This window comes from Equus quagga, chromosome 10 (genome assembly GCF_021613505.1).
Source record: "Equus quagga isolate Etosha38 chromosome 10, UCLA_HA_Equagga_1.0, whole genome shotgun sequence".
In the NCBI taxonomy this organism is placed as follows: Eukaryota; Metazoa; Chordata; class Mammalia; order Perissodactyla; family Equidae; genus Equus; species Equus quagga.
The window spans coordinates 69,053,742-69,079,891 of record NC_060276.1 but is presented as its reverse complement, the minus strand read 5'-3'; the positions used below and the strand labels follow the sequence as shown (position 1 = coordinate 69,079,891).

Here is a 26,150-nt window from a genome sequence, read left to right as displayed (position 1 = left end):
TCACCTACAATTCCACATTTTTCTGATGAGCTCCCCTTTAAACAGATTATTTATTTAGCATAGCTGTCATTTCACTAACTATTCCAGGGCTAATTCTCACGCTCATCTCCATCACTCTCACATGGTATCTCCATGCCACAGTTGACCTAATGATGACTTTCATACAAAGTATTATTTGATTTGTTTCATCAAAAATACATGGAGTTAATACTTGACTCCACATTCCCCAGAAGAACAAACAGTATTGAGGGGGGAAAATAAACACCCAGAGTAAAATAACTCAAAGAAGCTGTCATTTTCGGTATTTTGGAAAGTAATTTGACAATATGTAAAAAGAGCCAAAAAATGTTTACATGTTTCAACACAGTATTGTTTTTCTGAGACTCTGTCCTATGGAACTAATCCAAAATGTGGAGAAGATAATCTTTTTTTTCCTGTTTGAGAAATAATTGACATACATCACTATATAAGTTTAAGATATAAGTGTAAGGCATAGAGCATGATGGTTTGATTTACATATATGGTCAAATGATTACCACAATAGGTTCAGCTTAACATCCATCTTCTCATATAGGTACAAGAAAAATAAAAGAAAGAAAAAAGGAAAAAGTTTTTTCCTTGTGATGAGAATTCTTAGAATTTATTCTCTTAAACTTCCCTATATATTATACAGCAGTTTTCACTATAGTCATCATGCTGTATATTACATCCCTAATACTTATTTCTTATAACCGGAAGCTTGTACCACCTTCTTCCAATTCTCCCTTCCCTAATCCTCCACCTCTGGTAACCACCAGTCTGATCTCCTTTTCTATGAGTTTCATTTGTGGAGGGAGGAGGGGGGTGTTTTTTTAGATTCCACATTTAAGTGAGATCATACAGTATTTCTCTTTCTCTATCTGACTTATTTCACTTAGCATAGTGCCTTCAAGGTTTATCCATGTTTTCACAAATGGTAGGATTCACTGATTTTTTATGGTTGAATAATATTCCATTGTGTGTGTGTATATAAATATATATACACATGTGGTATATATATATATATATATACCACAACTTCTTTATCAACTTGTCCATCGATGGCCATTTAGGTTGTTGCCAAGTCGTGGGTATTGGAAATAATGCTTCTATGAACATGAGGGTGCAGATATCTTTTCAAGTTAGCATTTTCATTCCTTTGGATATACTCCCAGAAGTGGAATGGCTGGATCATACGGTAGTTTCATTTTTAATTTTTTGAGGATCTGGAGGGGATAATCTTTGCACTTTATAGTGTTCCTCATATCATTATTTACAATAGTGAAAAATTAGGAACAATATAAATATCCAATAATAAAGAAATACATAGATAAATTATGATAAATTCACTAGATAGAATATTATTCAGTCATTTAAAATAGTGGTCATGGAAACTGTTTTAACATGGGAAATTGTTTATTATGTCTCTAGCGAAAAAAGTAAGATATAAAATTGTATGTACAAAAATGTTTACATATGTAAATTTTAACTCAACAACGATCTGTAATAAAATACTGGACTTCAGGTAATGATATACATGCTGGAGCATTTAGGGGTGAAGTGTATTGATTTCTGCAACTCACTTTGAGATGCACCCAAAAAATAGGATAGATGGATATGTGATAAAGCAAATACAGTAAAATGTTAACAACTGTAGAATTTAAGTGGCTGTTATATTGATGCCCAAAGCAAAATAATCTCATCTTTTCTGTTTGAAAAGTTCTATAATAAAAATATTAGGAAAAGAGAAGAAATTGCCTTTTATGATGCCACAAATATTACATGTACACTGCAATTATGGCTATATAAATTTTAAACACGGAAATTATTAAAGAAAATACATTAAAATGAGTCTATGTAGTAATATTAGAGTGGTGTGATTATGGGCATTTTCTCCTTCATTTTTCAAACTTCATGTAATGTTATATTACTTTATGATTTAAATAATTTTTTGTATTTTTCCATATTGTGTTAGAAAGAAAAGAATAAGATTAATTATGACTATAAACACTTCATATTCGCAAAATGCAGCTTTATTCAGTAAATACGTATTGAGCACCTAATATGTGGCAGGTTTTGTGCTAAGTTTATATAAATGTGTAATGATAAGCACAGTAAGTATATGCAACAGAAGTAAATAATATTCAAAGATTGGCTTTCTAGAAAGAAAATAAATTCAAGTCACTTCCAAAACCAAGCAGATATTTTTGTAAAATAGGACTAGACTCTCCCCTGAACCTCATAATCTCTTTTCACTAACAACTAAGCACAGTAAAGAGGTTATAATCTAAAAAGAGACATACATATAAAAGAATACACTAAAAACTTTAGATTTAATTAACAAGTTCAGCAACATTACAGGATATAAGATCAATACACAAAAATAAATTGTATTTCTATAACTAGCAATGAATAATCTGAAAATTAAATTACGAAAACAATTCCACCTACAATAACATCAAAAGAAATAAAATATATAGGAATAAATTTAACAAAAAAGAGCAAAACTTACATTCCAAAGCTAAAAACATTGTTGAAAAACATTAAAGAAAACTTAACAAACAGAACGATATACCAATTTCATGGATCAGGAGACTTAATTTTGTCAAGATGGCAATACTCCCCAAATTGATCTAAAGATTTAAGGCAATACCCATCAAAATTCCAGCTAGCTTCTTTTCAGAAATCAACAAGTTGATCCTAAAATCCATGTGGAAATTAAAATAACCCAGAATACTCAAAACAATCTTGAAAAACAAGAACAAAGTTGGAGGACTCACACTTCCCAATTTCAAAAGTTACTACAAAGCTACAGTAATCAAGACAGTGTGGTACTTGCATAAAGATAGACATAGAGACCAGTGGAATAGAATTGGGAGTCCAGAAATAAACCTTCACAGTTATGGTCAATTGAATTTCGACAAAGGTGCTAACACAAATGTAACGGAGAAAGAATAGACTTTTCAACAAATGCACTAGGACAACTTGATATCCACATGCAAAAGAATGAAGTTGACCCCTTCCTCACACCATATGTAAAAATAAAATCAAAATGGGTGATAAACCTAAAGGCAAGAAATAAAACTATAAAACTCTTAGAAGAAAAAAATAACAAAATGGCAATAAGTACATATTTATCAATAGCTACTTTAAATATCAATGGACTAAATGCTCCAATCAAAAGACAGAGAGTAGCTGAATGGATAAAAAAAACAAGACCCATACATACACTGCATACAAGAGACACACTTCAGACCTAAAGACACTCACAAACTGAAAGTGAAGGGATGGAAAAAGACACTCTGTGCCAAGGGAAACAAAAAGAAAGCTGGAGTAGCAATACTTATACCAGACAAAATAGACTTCAAAACAAAAACTGTAACAAGAGACAAAGAAGGGTCCTACATAATGATAAAGGGAACAATCCAACAAGAGGACATAGCACATCTATGCACCCAACATAGGAGCACCTAAATATATAAAGCAATTATTAACAGACATAAAAAGAAAAATTGACAATAACAAAATCATAGTAGGGGACTTCAACACTCTGCTTACATCAATGGATAGATCATCCAAACAGAAGATCAATAAGGAGACATTGGCCTTAAATGGCACATGATACCAGATGGACTTAGTAGATATAGACAGAACATTCCATCCAAAAACCACAGAATACACATTCTTTTCAAATGCACATGGAACATTCTCCAGGATAGATTATATATTAGGCCACAAAACAAGTCTCACTAAATTTATGAAGACTGAAATAATACCAAGCATCTTTTCTGACCATAACGCTACAAAACTAGAAATCGATACAAGAAGAAAACTAGAAAAGCCCCAAATACCTGGAGATTAAACAAAATGCTACTAAACAACAATTGGGTCAAAGAAAAAATCAAAGGAGAAATTAAAAAATCCCTGGAGACAAACTAGAATGAAAATATGACACACAAAATTCATGGGATACAATAAAAGTGGTTCTAAGACACAAGTTTATAGCAATACAGGTCTACCTCAACAAACAAGAAAATTTTCAAATTAACACTCTAACAGTGCACCTAAAGGAACTAGGAAAAGAAAACAAACAAAGCCCAAAATCAGTAGAAGGAAGGAAACAGTAAAAATCAGAGTGGAAATAAATGACATAGAGACTAAAAAAAAAAAATAGAAAAAGTCAATGAAATGAACAGCTGGTTCTTTGAAAAGATAAACAAAATTGACAAACATTTAGCTAGACTCACCAAGAAAAAAAGAGAGAAAGCTCAACTAAATAAAATCAGAAATGAAAGAGGAGAAATTACAATGGACACCTCAGAAATACAGAAGATTATAAGAGATTTCTATGAAAAGCTATACACCAACAAACTGGATAATCTAGAAGAAATGGATAAATTCTTAAAATCATACAATCCCCAAAACTGAATCAAGAAAAAATAGAAAATCTGAATAGACTGATCACTAGTAAGGAGATCGAAACAGTAATGAAAAAGCAAGAGTCCAGGACCAGATGGCTTCCTTGGTGAACTTTACCAAACATTCAAAGAAGACTTAATACCTATCCTTCTCAAACTCTTCCAAAAAACTGAAGAGAAGGGGATGCTTCCTAACTCATTTCTATGAGGCCAGCATTACCCTGATACCAAAACCACACGAGGACAACACAAAAAAAGAAAACTACAGGCCAATATCACTGATGAACATCCATGCAAAAATCATCAACAAAATACTACCAAATCAAATACAACAATACATTAAAAAGATGATACATCATGATCAAGTAGGATTTATTCCAGGGATGCGGGGATGGTTCAACATCCACAAATGAATCAACATGATACACCACATTAACAAAATGAAGAATAAAAACCACATGATCATCTCAATAGATGTAGAGAAAGCATTTGACAAGATATAGCATCCAATTATGACAAAAACTTTGAATAAATGGGTATAGAAGGAAAGTACCTCAACATAATAAAGGCCATTTATGACAAACCCAAAGCTAACATCATACTCAACAGTGAAAAACTGAAAGCCATCCCTCTAAGAACAGGAAGAAGACAAGGATGCCCACTTTCGCCAATCTTATTTAACATAGTATTGGAAGTCCTAACAAGAGCAATCAGGCAAGAAAAAGAAATAAAAGGAATCCAAATTGGAAAGGAAGAAGTAAAACTGTCACTATTTGCAAATTGCATGATTTTATATATAGAAAACCCTAAAGAGATCCACAAAAAACTATTATAAATAATAAACGAATATAGCAAAGTTGCAGGGTACAAAATCAACATACAAAAATCAGTTGCATTTCTATACACTAACAAGAAAATACCAGAAAAAGAAATTAAGAATACAATCCCATTTACAATTGTAAGAAAAAGAATAAAATACCTAGGAATAAATATAACCAAAGAAGTGAAACACCTGTACAGTGAAAACTATAAAACACTGTTGAAAGAAATCAAAGAAGACACAAAGAAATGGAAAAATATTCCATGCTCATGGATTGGACAAATTAACATAGTTAAAATGTCCATACATTCTAAAGCAATCTACAGATTCAACGCAATCCCCATCAGAATCCTAATGACATTTTTCACAGAAATAGAACAAAGAATCCTAAAACTTACATGAAACAACAAAAGACCCAGAATAGCCAAAGGAATCCTGAGAAAAAAGAACAAAGCGGGAGGTATCATACTATTTTCAAAATGTACTCCAAAGCTGGGGCCAGCCCGGTGATGTAGTGGTTAAGTTCAAGTGCTCCACTTCAGCAGCCTGGGGTTGGCGGGTTCGGATCCCAGGTGCAGACCTACATACCACTTGTCAAGCCATGCTGTGGCAGCATCCCACATGCAAAATAGAGGAAGACTGGCATAAATATTAGCTCAGCGATAATCTTCCTCAAGCAAAAAGAGGAAGATTGGCAACAGATGTTAGCCAGGGCCAATATTCCTCACCAAAAAACATATATATGTATATGCTTTTGGAAAAATGTTTGGAAACATATATATATATATATATATATACACACACTACGAAGCTATAGTAATCAGAACAGCATCGTACTGGCACAAAAACAGACACACAGATAGATCAATGGAACAGAATCGAGAGCCCAGAAATAAACCCACACATCTATAGACAGCTCATTTTGGACAAAGGAGCCAAGAACATATTATGGAAAAAAGAAAGTCTCTTCAATAAATGGTGTTGGGGAAAACGGACAGCCACACGCAAAAGATTGAAAGTAGACCATTATCTTACACCATACACAGAAATTAACTGAAAATGGATTATAGACTTGAATGTAAGACCTGAAACCATAAAACTTCTAGAAGAAAACATAGGCAGTCCACTCTTTGACATCAGTCTTAGCAGTATCTTTTTGAATACCATGTCTGACCAGGCAAGGGAAATAGTAGAAAAAATAAACAAATGGGACTACATCAAACTAAAAAGCCTGCACAGCAAAGGAAACCGGCAACAAAATGAAAAGACAACCTAACAACTAGGAGAAAGTACTTGCAAATCATATATCTGATAAGGAGCTAATATCCAAAATATATAAAGAATTCATATAACTCAACAACAAAAAATGGGCAAAGGATCTGAACATTTTTCCAAAGAAGTCATACAGATGGTCAACAGGTACACGAAAAGATGTTCATCATTAATTATTAGGGAAATGCAAATCAAAACTTCAATGAACTATCACCTCACTCCCATTAGAATGGCTATTATTATATCATGATGTACACTTGAAATTTATATAATGTTATAAACCAATGTTACCTCATTAAAAAATTAAATAAATAAATGCTTTTCTAGGAATAAAGAAAAAAATAAAACAATTAAGATGGTAAATTTTATGCACATTTTGCCATAATTAAAAATAAAACAAACACAATGAGATACCACTTCACACCCATTAGGATGACTATAATCAAAAAGACAGATGATAACAAGTACTGGTGAGGATGTAGAAAAACTGGATCCCTCATACACTGCTGGTGGGGATGTAAAACAGTGCACTCACTCTGGAAAACAATCCAGCAGTTCCTCAAAAGTTTAAACAAAGTTACCATATGACCCAGCAATTTCACTCCTAGGTATGTACCTAAGAGAAATAAAAACCTAAATGCCTGTACATGAATGCTCGTAGCAGAATTATTCATAATAGCTGAAAAATGTAAACAATCCAAATGCCCATCAACAGATGAATGGATATACAAAATGTGGTACATCCAAAGAATGGAATATTATTCGGCCATAAAAAAGGAATGAAGTACAGATATATGCTACTACATGGAAGAACCTTGAAAACATGATGCAAAGTGAAAGAAGTCAGTCACAAAAGATCACACATTGTATGATCCCATTTATATAAAATTTCCAGAATAGGCAAATCCATAGAGACAGAAAGTAGATTAGAGGTTGTCTACAGTTAAGGGAGAGGGGAAATAATGGAGAGTGCTTGTGAATAGGTGTAAGACTTCTTTTTGGTGTGATGAAAATATTCTAAAATTGTGGTGATGGGTGCACAACTCTGTGAAACTAAAAATTATTGAATTGTACACTTGAAATGGGTAAATTACATGCTACATGAATTATATCTAAATAAAGCTATTATATACATAAAAAAGAGGGACAGATATTTACAATTAACTTTCTTCTCATCTTTCCATATGTGCAGTCACCAAAATGGAAGGATTTGCCCAAGGTAAACATTCCCAAAAATGTTTCAGAACCTCAAGGCAACTTGCAAATTAAGTGACAAGTCTTCATTTAAATATTAGAAAAAATACCCCCCCAAAAGCACCCCTGAAGACTTATATTCAATTGAGTTCCCCACTACCAGGTAGTTTCTTAGTTTGCTGCAAAGAGAAGGAAAAGAGAACCATTATTTAGTGACTAACTACTATGTACCCAGGACCTTATATATGTTATTTTGTTTACTATTCACAACAACACTAGGAGGCTAGTTGTATTATTCTCCTTTAACAAATGAGAAAATTGAAGCTTAGAGAGGTTAAAGAGTAAATATTAAGCTTGAGCACATACTTTTCCATTGGTTTCTAAAACTCTATTTTCCCTAAATGTGCCATGAGGCTTGAAAATCCAAAAATAGATTTTCTATGTATTTAGCAATGGCTAATCATGAAAACTATTTTTTTACTTATATATTAATTAAAATGATGAATCATCAAAATTTATCATAAACAAAATTATTTTTATACCAACCTGAGCATCCTGCATTTCAGCCATAGACTCCCTGTTGATATTTGCTATGTCCATGAAGAGTCTATCAATGGCCTCATGTATGCTAGGTGAATTACCTTTTACAATCAGGTTTTCAATAATTTCTGAAATAAGAATGGATGAGAAAAATAGTGTGAACTATCACCATCAGCTAAAAGTAGCAAATCATTTTGAAATCTGTTCCCAGACCTTTGGTCAAATGACTATAGCATGAAGAAACTTGAATGATACTTAGAGCAAAACCAAACTGGAGACAAAGTTTCTCTTAGCTAAAGGTAGAGTACAATTTTCATATAAAATTTGTATTCCCAGGGAGTCCCTTGTTTAGAACTTAATCATCATTACTCATTCTCAGAAAGCAAAATGCACTGACTTCACAAATAGTAATGTTACTATAGTACGTCTTAAAACTACAAAATAAAACTTAACAATGTCTTCAAAACTACAAAATGTAGAAATTCTGAAGGGAGACTTAGATATGTGCCCTGTAAAACTGAAATACTTATTAAGACTTTCAAGCATTAGAGAGACATAGCTAACTTATGCTGGCTCTGAAGTCTTGACTACTTTGTGAGAAAAAAATGCCACGCCCAATTAGCGACAACATTAACTTGTTATTGAATCCGTACAAATGATGTCACCATTTTCTAAACAGTCTGAGCTCCAGACTCCACATAGCTGAATCTTACTAGGGCGTGGAATTCCTTAAAACCCAAGCATGACGCAGAATCATAATTGATGCCTTTCATATTATCAAAAATGAACCTTTTCCAAACTCATGTAACAGAGTTCTCCATAACCTACACGTCTCTAATTTCTTGCAACATTTCTGAGCATAAACTAGCAAGAATATCGTTAATATTTATAACAAAACTATAAGAGTAGCTTTTGAAAGATTTTTTAAGCTGCTACAATAAACAGATTCTTTAACCTGCTACAATAAATAATAAATCTGCTAAATGAAAATTTTCAGTTAAACATCAGAAGATAGAGTCACAAAAAGACTTCACAAAGCAAATTATGTTCAAATGTACTCAAAATATTTCTTTAAAGCTCATGGAATCTTTAGTACCCACTACATGAGCAGAGGTATTAGGGAAAATATACCATACATATTTTGCACACCTCAGGTGATAAGATATACATGAAAAGAAAAACCTCTAGCTTCCTTATTCCCATAAATTAGTTAATGGAAAGACTAATATTAATTATCTTTGATTCCGCTAAGATTAGGTAAGTATTAGCCTGAGAGGCACATATATTACAGCACTTGCTCAAAATATTGATAAGCGAATTAGAAAAGTTTAGAATAGGAGAAAATATTTGCAAACCATATATCTGATAAGAGGTTAATATCCAAAATATATTTTAAAGAACTCATACAACTCAACAATAAAAAAACAAGCAATCCAATTAAAAAATGGACAGAGGATCTGAATAGACATTTTTCCCAAGAAGACATATAGATGGCCAACAGGCACATGAAAAGATGCTTAACATCACTAATCATCAGGGAAATGCAAATCAAAACCATAATGTGAGACCACCTCACACCTGTTAGAATGGCTACAATCAGAAAGACAAGAAATAAGTGTTGGTGAGGATGCGGAGAAAAGAGAACCCTTGTACACTGTTAGTGGGAATGTAAATTGGTGCAGCCACTATGAAAAAGAGTATGGAGGTTCCTCAAAAAATTAAAAATAGAACTACCATATGATCCAGCAATTCCACTTCTAAGTATTGATCTGAAAAAAATGAAAACACTAACTCGAGGGGGCTGGCCCTTAGCAGCTAAGTTCAGCGTGCTCTGCTTCAGTGGCCCGGGTTCAGTTCCCAGGCACAGACCTACACCACTCATCAGTGGCCATGGTGTGGCGGTGACCCACATACAAAACAGAGGAAGACTGGCACAGATGTCAGCTCAGGGTGAATCTTCCTCAAGCAAAAAGAGGAAGATTGGCAACAGATGTTAGCTCAGGGCAAATCTTCCTCAGCAAAAAAAAAAAAACAAAAAACCACTAATTTGAAAAGATACATGTACCCTGTGTTCATTGCAGTATTATTTACAATAGCCAAAATATGGAAACAACCTAAGTGTCCACCGACGAATGAATGGATAAAGAAAATGTAGTAAATATACACAAAAGAATATTATTCAGCCATAAAAAAAGAACAAAATCTTGCCATTTGTGAAAACACAGATGGACCTCAAGGGCATTATGCTAAGTGAAATAAGTCAAACAGAGAAAGACAAATACCATATGATCTCACTTATATGTGGAATCTTAAAAAAAAAAAAAAAAACCTAGCTCATAGATAGAGAACAGATTGGTGGTTGCCGGGGGCGGGGGGGGGGGGGGGGGGCGGGGAGCCGAAATGGGGGAAGGGAGTCAAAGGTACAAACTTCCAATTATAAAATAAATAAGTCATGGGGATGTAATGTACAGCATGGAGATTATAGTTAATATTATACTGCATATTTGAAAGTTGCTAAGAGGGTAAATCTTAAAAGTTCTCATGACTAAAAAAAATTTTGTAATAATATAGTGACAGATGTTAACTAGACTTATTGTGGTGACCATTTCTCAAAATATACAAATATCAAATCATTATCTTGTACATGTGAAACTAATATAATGTGTCAATTATAGCTCAATAAAAAAATAATTAAGAAAGTTTTAAAAATGATGTTTTTAAAAAATCCAAATATGGTTTAAAAACATTTCTTAAAATGTTTTTGAAAAAAAAACAAAAACTCAATATTAATCTTTGATTTGAGTTCCTTTTCTCAAAAAAATCCAAAGACATTTTAGTAGAATACCAATTATAACTTCTGGTTACATAGTATATGAGACTATGAAGACATTAATTTTGACTTATGAATGTTCTCTTAATGTTTTATATGATTCATTCTTCGTCAAAGTAATTCTGGTCCTTTCAAAACATATTTTCAATGTCATTCAGTTGAGCAACTTGATTGATACCACCCACCTGAGGCAATGACAGCCCTGCAGTTCTTCAGGATTAAATGCAGTCTGATCAAAAAAGCCAGGTAAGTAGTAGAGATCACACGGCTGAATGGCTGAGACTTACACTATGAAAGAAGACATGCTTCTAGGAGAACCTCAGAAAAGAGCCTCTATAAATACAGCCTATTCTTGAGATCTCAAGACAACATGCTGTATTAAGGTTATATCAAACAAGATTGTACATTTTGAAAGAAAATGATTAAATTATCTTCCTGGCTACTGAAATAAACTATGATTCACCACATGATTTCAGTCAATATAATTTAAATGAGATTCATCCTAGTTAAAACTGGGGGTCACTCTATTGAGGCAGCCGTTAATCAGTACCAATTAATTCTGATTAGGTAGACAGCATTCTAGGTGGCGTATAATAGAAAATAAACATTTTCCCTGTCCTTGGGGAAGGGAGCTTCTGTGACAACATGGAAAAAAATCTATCATCAGTCCTGCCAAGTCTCTCCCTGTGACCTCCATCAGCTCAACCAGTCATTCAAAAGCCAAAGCAGCACAAAGATCTGCCAGGGTCAATTCAAGATTTTACTCCAAGTCACAATGATTATCTGCAACTTCTTTAGTGAGAAAAGAACCGAAATTTACAATAAAAATAACATTTGCAAAGTATTTTACGGTCTCAAAGTTTTTTCATATGCATTCTCATTTAATCATCAATCTACGAGGGAGATATTTTTATTTTATAAGATGTGGAAACTGAGATTTAACAAAGTGTAGTGACGTCTCAAAGGTGACACAAAGAAAAAGTAGCAAACCAGGACTAGAACTCAGGCTTTCTAATTTGAAATCCTGTACTTTCCACTATACTAATTTTATTGGGAAGGGCCTGGAACAAGTGATATGCCAGGACTCCGAGACAACTGAAAAAACAGCAGGGAGGGGGCCAGCCCCGTGGCCAAGTGGTTAAGTTCGCGTGCTCTGCTGCGGCGGCCCGGGATTTTGCTGGTTCGGATCCTGGGCGTGGAGATGGCACCACTCATCAGGCCACGCTGAGGCGGCGTCCCACATGCCACAACTAGAAGGACCCACAACTAAAATATGCAACTATGTACTGAGGGGATTTGGGGAGAAAAAGCAGAAAAAAAAGAAGATTGGCAACAGTTGTTAGCTCAGGTGCCAATCTTTAAAAAAAAAAAACAACAGCAGGGAGAGAAGAAATGAGCCAACACCATTCAGAGTGCTACACTGTAATTCTGATTGCGAGCTAAGAAAAACTATTTCAGCAAAGGCTGGTTCGAATGAGGATAGCCAAAATATCCAAAACAGTGCCAAAAGGGCATGGCAAACTCATGACAAACAGGTTTAGTCATAACTAAAATCACATTGTAAATCATACTTTCTATCTACAGTCAGAGAGAGAATTATTTTTCTTATACAATGTCCCAGAAGGTCCCAACTAACAAACTGGCTATGGTACAAGAGAATACAAGCAGAGAGCCATAATGCAGAAGTCTGATGGAAGAGCATGCACCATAGCTCCAAGAGAGCTATTCACAGCAGTGTATTGTAGTTCTGAGCAGCATCTTGGTCCTGGAGGGCAACTAGGAAGGGATGCAGGGCAGGCTAACTCCATGAAAATCATGACAAGCATAAATGATACAGCTCCAGAGCTCAACAGGTGCCTAGAGTATGCCCCTAGCATGTTAAATCTCAAATCCGATGGCCAGTATGACTTCATTCCAAACCAACCTCTCCTCTACTCCACAATATTATTCTTTCTTGCCCTGGACAGAACTGGCTCAGGGACTGGAGCAAATACTGGGCTCATCAGGAGATAAACCTGTGTAAAGTTTTGGACGGCAATTGGCTGAGGGGGGTGGGAGGAAGGCAAGAACTGACAATATCATGCTGACCAAAAAGGAATTTCCAGTTTGATTTTGGTGAGGAAACACATCCAGTCACATTCAGGGCACTAAACTTTAGAGACTAAAGGATAGAATTGTACTGACACCATACAAACTACATCAGTAGAAGAAATATCTCAAAAGAGCCACAACTCAGTCCTCTCAACGAAATGCACATTGTGTAAATGTCACAATGAATCTAGGTATTTTACATCTTTCACACTCCTGAAAATACAAGGCTCATAACCAAACTCAACTTGCCAATTCATCCAATCCTATTCCTAAGCATCTACTTAATGAAGTATCTGTATACATTGCTCTTTTATTCTCACCATATCCTGGGACCCTTTGTAGCTGAGCCCTGCTGTTCTTGACTGAGAAGCTTTTATTCAGCCAAAATCTGGTTTGTTTTAGTTACCATGGTTACCAAAGGCTATTTCTATCTGTCCAAACAACTTTAATTTAATTAATTAGCTTCTGTTTACTGAGTGTTAACAATGTACTAGGCACTGGAAAAAAGACTTATCCAAGACGCTTGCCCAGGAAATTAATGTCTAAATCAGACCAGAAACAATACATGGAAAGGTTGGGAATGCAGTAGGTAGACTATAACAACACAGTTGGAAGGCTGAAGTGGATTAACTAGGCTGAGTAAATTTTAGCAACTCTTACCAAAGAGGTCTTTGAATGAAGAAAGACTAAGTTGATTCAATTGTCTTTGTAGTTTCTTATCTATATATGATTGTAACCTACACACAATACATATAAAAAAAAAACTTGCTTGCAAAAGCGGTTAAAGGTCTAATAAAATCAAAGGAAAGATGGCTAATTTTCCACACACGATATCTTTAGCCTTTCTGATCCTAACAGAATGCACTAGTTAGTCAGAGGATTGCTAAGCAAACTGTCATAAACAATTAGGCACCCTATGAATTGTTTCTGATGGTGATGGAATAACACAAGAAAGCTTTATCTAAGCCCATGTGCATTTCCAAATCATCATCAGAAATATATAGGGTCATCCCTGGTGATAGCGTTGCCATCCTTGTGGGCAATGTGAATGGAATAGACAAGAGTTTTTTTATTCCTTTCTTCAATAAACATTTAATGATAATCAAGTATTTTGCTAAGCACCAAGGATATAATGTAAACAAGACATAGTCCCCTCCCTTAAGGAGCTTACAGTCATTTCCACACAAGATATATGTAGATACACATGTATCAATCAATCAAATTTTTAGAGCTGTAAGTCACCTTAAAATCCTAGTAACACACTCCAATTTTTCAACTGATTAAAATAAAGCATAGAGAAGTTAATTAACTTGCCCCAAATCAAAGCGGTTAATAGCACAGCATGAACAGAATCCAAGACAACTACACTCTTTCTGCTTTTCTTGGTGTCTACATTTCTCCTTGTAAAACTTAATTCAACAAATATTTATTGAATGCCTGGTATTAGGCAGATACTGGGCATCTTGCTAGGAATACAAATATGAGTGAGGCAGTCTATGCCATCAAGTGGATCATACACACTATTAAGGGAAATTAAAATGAAAACATTTATAATATAATGTAATAAGTGCTGTGAGCACAAGATGCTACAGGAATATAAAAAAAGAATTGGGTAACTCTGCCCATTTGAGAGTTGGGATACAGGGATGGCAGGAGAGGCTTCAGTGAGGTGCCATTTGAGGTGGGATGAGTTAGGGATTGCAGGCAACATACCAAACTGAGGGAAAAGCATAGGGGTGTGGAAAAGCACAGTGGGTTCAAATAACCATAAATACTTATGTATGGCTGGAGAAAAAGGTAAAGGAAGATTACAGGAAACACCATTAGAAAGGTATGTAGGGCCCAGAGCTTGAAACACACTGCATGGCATACTAAAAAGGTTGAATTCTGTTAGTTATTCCACCTCTTTATTTCATAAACTGTATAATATGTGCATACCAGATGACCTCAACAAGTATCTCAGCGAGATCTCTGCATAGGCCATATAGAAGCTATGCTCAGGACTCTGAACTATGTGGCCCCCTCTTAGGACATTTCCTAATAACTCTGCCATTCCTAATTTGAGGATCCCATTGTGGCATTTAAAGGATTGGGAAAACAATAGTTCAGGGAGGCTTCTAAATGAATAAAGTCCTTTGAGATTCAATGAAAGTCAATTATCTTCAGTGAGTTTTCCTACTAAAGTTTTTAGTCTAGATCTACAGTCTAACATGGAAGACACAAGTGGCTATTGAGCACTTGAAATTTGGTTACTCCAAACAGAGATGTGCTATAATTGTAAAATACACACCAGATTTCAAAGATTTAGTATGAAAAAAAAGAATGTAAAATATCTCAGTAATTTTGTATAATTACATGTTAAAATGATGATATTTTGGATATATGGGGCTACAAATATAGTATTAAAACTATTATTATTATTAAAAATAATTGTACTTGTTTCTCTTTACTTTTTAAATGTGGCTATTAGAAATTTTTAAATTACATTTGTAGCTCACATTATATTTTACTGGACAGGGCTGGTCTAGAGTATATATTGTGACTGAATTCTGAAGATTTGATAAAACAAATTAGTTAATATTTACCTCCCTAACAGTCATCATAGATTTAACAGAAAAAGAAAGTATTAACTTGGATATTTCAATAGACCATAAGGGTATTTATATAACAGCAAATACAAAGATGTTAGAAATCTAGAGAAAGGAGAATTGTCTCCAAATTAGACATAGGAAAGGAAGTTCCAAAGCTTGAAAACAGTTGCCATCCTTTAAGAAGAAATAACTCTAATGTTGAGAAGGACAACTGGGCTAAATTGTCTTGATAGAAACGTTCTTTCAACACCACTTAACTTTTTGATATTCCCATGTTAAGTCGCCTTCTGTTTTGGATGGTCTTGGTGCTTGACAAGATGAGGAACTTTTTCTGAATCAGGCAGGGCAGTTTTAGAAAACCCCCCAGCCCAGTTGCTATTGTTTCTTAAATTAAGAATTTGGGCCTTTCAAAACCTGTCCTCCAGAAAGGAAATACTCTAGACGATCTGTTGAAACCTGGTTACAAAAGCACTTTACATCCCAGCAAATCCATTCCCAGGTACTCCCCCCAAGAAAAATGAAAACTTAAGTCATTAAAAAAAACTTATACATGAATAATCACAGCAACTTTATTCATGATAGCCAAAAATGTCCATTAGCTGATGAATGGATAAACTATGATATATTCATTCAGTGGAATGCTACTATGCAATAAAAAGGAATTAATTACTCATATATGCAACAATATGGATGAATCTCAAAACAATTACGCTTAGTAAAAGTCATCATAGAAAAAAAGAGTGCATACTGTATGCTTTCATTTACAGACTAATTGGCAGTCATAGAAATCAGAACAGTGGTTGCCTGGGCGGGGCGGCATGTAGACTGACTGTAAAGGGGCATGAAGGAATTTTCTGAGATGAGAATCTTCTATTTCTTCATTGGAATGGTGGTTACATGGGTTACACTTGCCAAAAGAAAGCATCAACCTGTACACTTAAAATGTGTGAATGTTACTGTACATAAATTATAACTCAATAAAGTTGATTTCTAAGAAAGAAAGGAAAAGAAAAAGGAAGGAGAGAGGGAGGAAAGAGGAGGGGAGAGAAAGAAGTAAAAGTACTAGAGAGCTGAAATCCCTGGAGGTTGTAGGTCAAAAGCAGCACAGCACAGTGTGGCATCAAACTGTTCAACATCAAGAAGGCAGCCTCAAAGGTAAAGAGGAGGTTCGTCCCCTTTGACCACCTTTCACCCATTTCCTGCGCCCCCCTCAAAAAAAACTATGTGAGGTGATGGATGTGTTAACTAACCTTATTGTGGTAATCATTTTGCAATATTTACATATATAAAATCACTATGTTGTACATTTTAAATTCACACAATGTTATATGTCAATTATTTCCCAATAAAGCTGGGAAAAAAAGGCGAACGAGAGAGTTGGTAACAAGTGCATATACAGAGAGACCCAGGAGCCCTTCGAGGAGATGAACCAGAAATTCTAACTCTAGGGATAAAGCCAAGTACAGAACAAGAATGTTGCCAGACTGGAGACAAGAGCAAATAAGGCAGATTGAACAAGCCTACCCAAAGCATGCTGCTTAATGGATTGATGTCAATCTCAAGTGAGGTATTTAATGTCACAACATTCTGTCCTTGGCCCTGTCCTACTGAACAATTTTATCAATGATTTGGATGAAGAAGCAGAGAGAGAACAAATAAGATGGATGATATAATCAGGAACAAAAATTAAAACTTCAGTTGTAGCAAAGGGATTAACATAAGAAAAAAATTATAGTCCTGCATTTAAATCTTCAAAACTAACTGCACCAATGTATAACAGGCAAGATGTAGCTTAACAGCAGCATGTATTAAAAAAAAGACTGAGGGTCTTTTGGGGGTAAAAAGCGCAATATGAGTCACTAGTGTAGTGTGACTGCCGTCACCCACGAAAACAATAAAACAAATTCAATCCTTAGCTACATCAGTATCTAAAGAAAATGATGATCACTCCTAAATCTAAAGAGAAAGATTAGCTTGTGCTGCTCATATCAAACCTAGAGAATTGTGTTCTGTTCTGGGTACCACACTTTAAGAAATAACATGAAAAGAATAGAGCATGTTCAGAGGATAGCACATAAAAGGATGAGGGGACTAGAAACCATGTAATATGAGGAATGACTGAATGAACTGAGAACGCTTAATCTGAAGAAGAGACTTCCCAGGGGACACAGTATCTTCAAATAGTCAAAGAGCTGGCATGCAGAAAAGGAGTTACACTTATTCAGCCCCAATGGGTATAACTTAGACCAATTTCTATTCCTTCTTGGCTTTGAAATTGATTGGAATTGTCAGTACAAAAAGATGGATGAAACCTGACAAGGACAACACAAAGAAGGAAAACTACAGGCCAATATCACTGATGAACATAGATGCAAAAATTCTCAACAAAATTTTGGCAAACCGAATACAGCAATACATTAAAAAGATTATACACCATGATCAAGTGGGATTTATACCAGGGACACAGGGATGGTTCAACATCCGCAAGTCAATCAATGTGACAGACTACATTAACAAAATGAGAAACAAGAACCACATGATCATCTCAATAGATGCAGAGAAAGCATTTGAAAAGATCCAACATCCATTTATGATAAAAACTCTCAATAAAATGGGGATAGAAGGAAAGTACCTCAACATAATAAAGGCCATATATGACAAACCCACAGCCAACACCATACTCAATGGGCAAAAACTGAAAGCCATCCCTCTGAGAACAAGAACAAGACAAGGGTGCCCACTCTCACCACTCTTATTCAACATAGTACTGGAGGTGTTGGCCAGAGCAATTTGGCAGGAAAAAGAAATAAAAGGAATCCAAATAGGCAACGAAGAAGTGAAAGTCTCGCTGTTTGCAGACACATGATCTTATATACAGAAACCCCCATAGGAAAACTATTAGAAATAATCAACAGCTACAGCAAAGTTGTTGGGTATAAAATCAACATACATAAATCAGTAGCATTTCTATACTCTAATAACGAACCAACAGAAAAAGAACTCAAGAACTCAATCCCATTCACAATCACAACAAAAAGAATAAAACACCTTGGGGTAAATTTAACCAAGGAAGTGAAAGACCTATACAACAAAAACTACAAGACTTTCCTGTAAGAAATTGATGACGATGTAAAGAGATGGAAAGACATTCCATGCACATGGATTGGAAGAAGAAACATAGTTAAAATGTCCATACTACCTAAAGCAAGCTGCAGATTCAACGCTATCCCAATCAGAATTCCAATGACATTCTTTACAGAAATTGAATAAAGAATCCTAAAATTCATATGGGGCAACAAAAGACCCTGAATTGCTCAAGCAATCCTGAGAAAGAAGAACAAAGCTGGAGGCATCACAATCCCTGACTTCAAAGCATACTACAAAGCTACAGTAATCAAAACAGCATGGCACTGGTACAAAAACAGGTGCACAGATCAATGCAACAGAATTGAAAGCCCAGAAATAAAACCACACATCTATGGACAACTAATCTTTGACAAAGGAGCTGAGGGCCTACAATGGAGAAAAGAAAGTCTCTTCAACAAACGGTGCTGGGAAAACTGGACAGCCACATGTAAAAGAATGAAAATTGACCATTCTTTTTCACCATTCACAAAAATAAACTCAAAATGGATCAAAGACCTAAAGATTAGACCTGAAACAACAAGTCTTCTAGAAGAGAATATAGGCAGTACACTCCTTGACATCAGTATCAAGAGAATCTTTTCAGACACCATAACTCCTCAGATGAGGGAAACAACAGAAAGAATAAACAAATGGGACTTCATCAGACTAAAGAGCTTCTTCAAGGCAAGGGAAAACAGGATTGAAACAAAAAAACAACCCACTAGTTGGGAAAAAATATTTACAAGTTATTTATCCGACAAAGGGTTAATCTCCATAATATACAAAGAACTCACACAGCTCAACAACAAAAAATCAAACAACCCGATCAAAAACTGGGCAGGGGACATGAACAGACATTTCTCCAAAGAAGATAGACGGATGGCCAACAGACACATGAAAAGATGCTCATCATCACTAATCATCAGGGAAATGCAAATCAAAACTACACTAAGATATCACCTTACACCTGTTAGAATGGCAAAAATTTCCAAAACAAAAAGTGACAAATGTTGGAGAGGTTGGGGAGAAAAAGGAACCCTCATACACTGCTGGTGGGAATGCAAACTGGTACAGCCACTATGGAGAACAGTATGGAGATTTCTCAAAAAGTTAAAAATAGAAATACCTTATGACCCAGCCATCCCACTACTGGGTATCTATCCAAAGCACTTGAAATCAGCAATTCCAAAAGTCCCATGCACCCCTATGTTCATCGCAGCAATATTTACAATAGCCAATATGTGGAAGCAACCTAAGTGCCCATCAACGGATGATTGGATAAAGAAAATATGGTCTATATATACAATGGAATACTACTCAGCCATAAAAAGGACAAAATCGTCCCATTCACAACAACATGGATGGACCTTGAGGGTATTATGTTAAGTGAAATAAGCCAGACAGAGAAAGACGAACTCTGTATGACTCCACTTAAACATAGAGACAAAGAAAACTGATTGGTGGTTACCAGGGGAAAGGGGGGGTGGGGGGTGGGCACAAAGGGTGAAGTGGTGCACCTACAACATGACTAACAATAATGTACAACTGAAATTTCGCAAGGTTGTAAACTGTCATAATCTTAATTCTCCCTAAGAAGAAAATGAGCTGGAATCATCGTATGGCCTTTTATTGTCCATTTTCACAAAACTTGACTAAAGAAGTTATATGTACAGAAAACTCAAATGGCCAATAAATCTATGAAAATACACTAAACTTTACTAGTTATCAGGGAAATGTAAGATGATAACATTACAGAAAATGAGACTGGCTGAGGGGTATATGGGAACTCTCTCTGCACTATCTTTGCAACTTTTCTATAAATCAAAAATTATGCCAAAATAAAACATTAATTAAAAACAACAGTACCTTTCAAACCTACAAATTTTTTTAAGTCTGATAATATCAAATATTAGCAAGGATATACGGAAAAGAGAAAGGGAGAAGGAGTATAAATTGTTAAAACTACTTTGGACAGCAATTTGGCAATATTTATAAAGTTAAAGATGCTCATAGCTTTTGACCCAGCAGTTCCACTCCTAAATGTATACCCTGGAACAGTGCTGCCACAATGGGGTAGCCACTAGCCACATGTGATTTCTGAGCACTTGAAATGTGGCGAGTCCAAAATGAGACATGCTTTAAGTATAAAATACATACTGGACTTCAAACACTTTCTAAGAAACAAAAAAGAATGTAAAATATCTCACTAATAATTTTTATATTGATTACATGTTGAAATGGTAACATCTTGGATATACTAAGCTAAATCATTTGTATTGTTAAAATTAATTTCGTCTGTTTAACTTTTTATAATGTGGTTACTAGAAAATATAAAATTATAATATATATAATAAAACATAACAAATATATTTATTTTTATTTATATTTGTTTATATTTATATATAAATATATAAAGTATTAAATATACAAGTATATTTAATATATAATATATTCTATTACATATTATATAAAATACATAATATAAATATTATAAAATATTATGCAATATAAAATAGTATATTATATATTAAATATATATATTTACTTATATTTATAATAAAAATATAAATATAAAATATAAAAACATAGTGTGTTTGCACTGTTTCAATGGGACAGCACTGCCCTATAGCCTCAACCACTAGTGCTCAAGAAATAAATCAATTTAGTGGGTCATAACCAGCATTTTTTGATAAAAAAGCATAGAATAGAAAATATCATTGTGCACTGCATGTAATAAGCATAAAACTGTTTCAAATGTTTGATACAGTGTGTATGTACTGGAGGTGATATAAAATATATTTCCTTGCCGTGGGTGGTAGTCAAAAATGTTTGGCTCCTGCCAAGCTCTCGGAAACACAATGTTCATTGTAGTGCTGGTAGTGCTGTTGTTTGTAACAGCAGATATTTGAAACAACTCATATATCCAACAAAAGGAGATTGGATAAACAAATTGTGGTACACTTCTAGTCAATGTAATAGTACTAATCAGCAGTGGAAATAAATGAATTAGAGCTAAAATATCCAAATGGGTAAATAACCAAAACATAATGCTGAGCAAAAAAAGACAAGTTACAGAAAAAAAATCATACAAAATGATACAATTTATGTAAAATTTTCAAAGATGACAAACTGTTAAGATTCAACAAACTTAGTGGTAGGTATACAGGTGTTCATTATATTACTTTCTATACTTTTCTGTGTGCTTCAAATATTTATGTAAATAAAAGGTCTCAAATACCATATGCTTAAAAGTCATAATCCCTAATCCATGTTTTTATCTGTAAGATACTACATCCTAAACTAAAACTTAAGGTAGGAAGCAGTGAGCTTTGTTGCTGTTGGTTTTTTCTTTTTTTTTTTAAAGATTGGCCCTGAGCTAACATCTGTTGCCAGTCTTTTTTATTTGTTCTTCTTCTTCTCCCCAAAGCCCCCCAGTACATAGCTGTATATTCTAGTTGTGAGTGCCTCTGGTTGTGGCATGTGGGATGCCGCCTCCCTGTGGCCTGATGAGCGGTGCCACGGCCGCGCCCAGAATCTGAACCCTGGAAACCCTGGGCCGCTGAAGCAGAGCGCGTGAACTTAACCACGCCGCCACCGGGCCAAGCCCTGTTGCTGTTGTTTTAAAATGACAAGAATTAACAAAATATTGACCTCAATTTTTTTAAATCATGGATTTTTAGCCGCCCTGGCTACACATATTTCATTATTATATGAATAATATGAAATATATATGAATGTGAATATATCATAGGTCTAATCATGTCCCCAGAAAAAAGGAAATACCATAAACGCTCCCATATCTGGCATGGTTGAGGAATCTCTTGTTCTGGTCCAACTGCTTTTGTTTATTAAGAATTCCCATAAATACTAAACAGGGATTACCACTTTTCAAAAGAATTAAGATACAATAAAATGCACTTAAACCTGACACTACACAGGATATAATTTATTTTTCACTGACGATTATGGAAAGGCACTCCAGGATCTTGCAGTATTTTTTTTTTCTTCATAAATAATATTTATTTGGTAAATCCATACATACAGAATATCTAATTTCCTGACAGTATACTGAATAAATGAAGTTTCGTTGTCAGTATCTTTTGAACTGGAAGCTAGCAGGTAGCACAGTTTCATTTGCTACTTCAGTCGTCTCAGACAAAAAACTCGGAAAGTATGTCAGAGCCAGACATTGTGCACCATGCAGACTTCTGCATTTTGCTGTTTTATTCTTCCCTTGCAAAAAGGAAGACTCTTGCAGTAATTTTTTTAAGGTACTTTTAACACAGTAGATTTCTATTTCAGATTAAACCAGTGTTATTTTGCATGCCATAAAACTCCTGAGAAAACAAGCTATGAATTGTGAATTCAATTTCCCTACACTAGCTTATAAAAGGGTTCCAGTGTCCTAAACATCTACATTGTTTTTCTGGTACATAAATAAGAAAAAGTTGGAGCTATGGATACTCCAACGAGATAAAATTCGGAAACGAGATACATTTAGAAGATTTTAGATAAGGCAGCAAACAGTTTGACATTTTCTTTACTACCATGTAAAGCTATATACCTTTAAAGTCCATGAAACGAAAATCAACATCGTCCATTTTTAAAGCCCTGGCTCAAGCCTATGAAATAAAAAAAAATATTTTAATATTCCGTCCTTTATCCTCCAGCTCCTCAATAAATTTCTTTTCAGCGAAATTTTTCCAGGTATTTGTTATTCAAAAGAAAAAAGTGCCGAGGAAATTTTAAAACCCAGAAAAAGTGGTTAAGGAGGGGTGGGGCCAGGCTGTCAGACGACAGGAGTCGGGCCTGGAGTAAATTTTTATCCCAAATCTTTTCTTACCATAATCCGCCTGGCAACCCGGAAACCAAGGCTCAGGGTACCCTGTGATTGGCCTGGCTGGTACTCGTTGCCTCCTCCTAATTGGTTCAAAATCCTTCTTCCCACCGCCCATACGTGCAAAGCATCCAATCACTCACCGTCCTTTTTCCCGCTCTCACAGACCCAGCTAGCGCCTCCAGCTGCCCGCCCCCAGCAGTCACCAACCATACGGCTTCAACGGAATTTAGGTCCTTCACAACCAAACTACAATAACTACTATCTCCCGCTTTCAGTGGCCCCGCACTCTCCCCATACTGCGTTCAAGTCAAAAAATCCTGCCTCTGCCCATCTTCCTTCACCTGAGAGGCAGCTACAACAGCTCTGTAGTTCAAAATCATTGCCGCAGGGCCACTCTAAAAAGTGTTGACCTAATGGCCGCATCTTCTTGCTAGTTAGAAACCACTCAACCAACCTGTACCTGACCCTCCTCTAGCCCTATCCTACCTACTAAATCACTCACCTCAGCCGGGACCGCCAACGCGCAACAGGGCAGTCTCCACAAACTGGGTCCAAGGTGCCCGTCGACGCTCGGGAAGCTCCTCCCCCTATAGTGACGTCAACCAAAGGCCACTCCCTATTGGCCTTTACTCTCTACGGCAGAGCTTACGCCTTGACGCGCAGTCTAGGCCTGCGGTCCTGGGGATGCAGTTCAGAGAGTAAGGAATTAGGATGTAATACCGGAAGCAGACTACAGTTATTGAGGGAAGAAGAGTGCAGACGACCGTGGTTACGGGAAAGAGGAGAGAAGGCCTTCAAAAGGAAGAACAGGGATGGAGGGACCAGGGAGGGGAAAGGGGAGAGAAGCGGAAGGAAGGACAAAGGGAAGGAAGGGAGGGAAAGTAAACAACGTTGCCCACTGTTTAATCAAGAGCGGCAACGGTCAGAAATATCAGAAATTGAGGAGACTGAAAAACCCTGTAGTTCCAAGACGTGTTTCTGCTGCCCTGCTCTTGTCAAACCTCAAGGAAACTGACTCCTCTGCAGGCTCACAGCGAGGGCAGGGGTCCCACCCATCTCCAAACAAATGGTTTTAGGGATGGGGGCGGAATATATAGTAACATGTTTGATTCCAGCTGAATCTATAGGTGATGCTTGCAACCAAGGACTTGGCCTCTACTTAAACCTCCATTCAGAGACAACAGTGTTAAGGCATGATGCCTCCAAATTTGGAGAAGAACCCAAAAATCAAACCATTAACAAGCCTCCCACTTCTTCCCTCACATACCCCTCTTTTAAACCTTATGCACTTCAGTCAAGCCAGACAGGCAGCTGGCTAACACGAAGAAGAAGAGAGATTGTGGCTTCAATTCTGGGAACGTTAACAGTTCCCTTCTGACCCTAAGACTCTCAGAGTCAGTCAATATTTATCATGGAAAAGACAGGGTTTCTAAAAAAAAATTTCTTTTCCCTCTTCAAAATTCTCTGCATCTAGATCACATCGAGTGAAGAAAAAAGGGAAAAGAAAGTACTGCGATGAACTCCTCTTGACTTTTGCATCCTGCAATTTGGTATTCATTTCATAATCCTAGATTGCTAAATTAGGGAAAGAAGTCTGGTGGAAAAGGGCAGTAGAGCATCCCATAGCTGACTGAATCCTGTTGCGCCGCATACTGTGTGACCTGGTGCTAGCTACTTACAATCTCAGGGCCTCAATTTCCTCATCTGTAAAATGGGAATAAAAGTAGTTCTATACACAATGGAATACTACTCAGCCAAAAAAAAAGACGAAATTGGCCCATTCACAACAACGTGGATGGACCTCGAGGGCATTATGTTAAGCGAAATAAGTCAGTCAGAGAAAGACGAACTCTATATGACTCCACTCATAGGTGGAAATTAGTATATTGAGAAGGAGATCTGATCGGTGGTTACCAGGGAAAAGGGGGGGTGGGGGGAGGGTACGGAGGGGGAAGTGGTGTACCCACAACATGACTAACAAAAATGTACAACTGAAATCTCACATGGTTGTAATCTATCATAACATTAATAAAAAAAAAAAAAAGTAGTTCTAGGCTTCTGGTTCAATAGAATATTGTGCATAAGTCATCTACAACAGTGGCTGGCGTACAGTACATACTTAACAAATGTTAGTTCCCATTATTGTTCCCCACTTTCTGGCTGGCAAACTAAAGGCTCCCAATTTCCATCATCCCACCCAGGCACCTGGCTCTACCATAACTTCTTCATTCACGGATGAACAGATGAATGAACAGGGTGATAATTAGACCTAGCTCTCAAGCCTACAGTGGTCTTTTCACACGCATCTTAGAGCTCTTAGTGATTAATAATGTCTGTAGCAGAATTGATGTTATATTGTCCAAGATTATATAAGGCATACAGAATCAAATGACTCTATTGACTAATACTG

The 26,150-nt window shown here is 35.8% G+C and overlaps 1 protein-coding gene across 1 annotated transcript in view; it reads right to left on the bottom strand.

The window, feature by feature from the left end:
• The window catches only part of TEX11 (testis expressed 11), a 355,345-nt gene extending 331,395 nt beyond the window's left edge, over window positions 1-23,950 (bottom strand). The window contains exons 1-3 of the mRNA XM_046672868.1: window positions 23,881-23,950; window positions 23,744-23,820; window positions 8,269-8,424 (exon numbers count right to left, since the gene is read on the bottom strand). Coding sequence (XP_046528824.1) covers window positions 8,269-8,424; window positions 23,744-23,820; window positions 23,881-23,950 — 303 coding nt within the window. The remainder of the gene's footprint in view (window positions 1-8,268; window positions 8,425-23,743; window positions 23,821-23,880) is intronic.
• Between the last annotated feature and the right edge of the window lie 2,200 nt (window positions 23,951-26,150).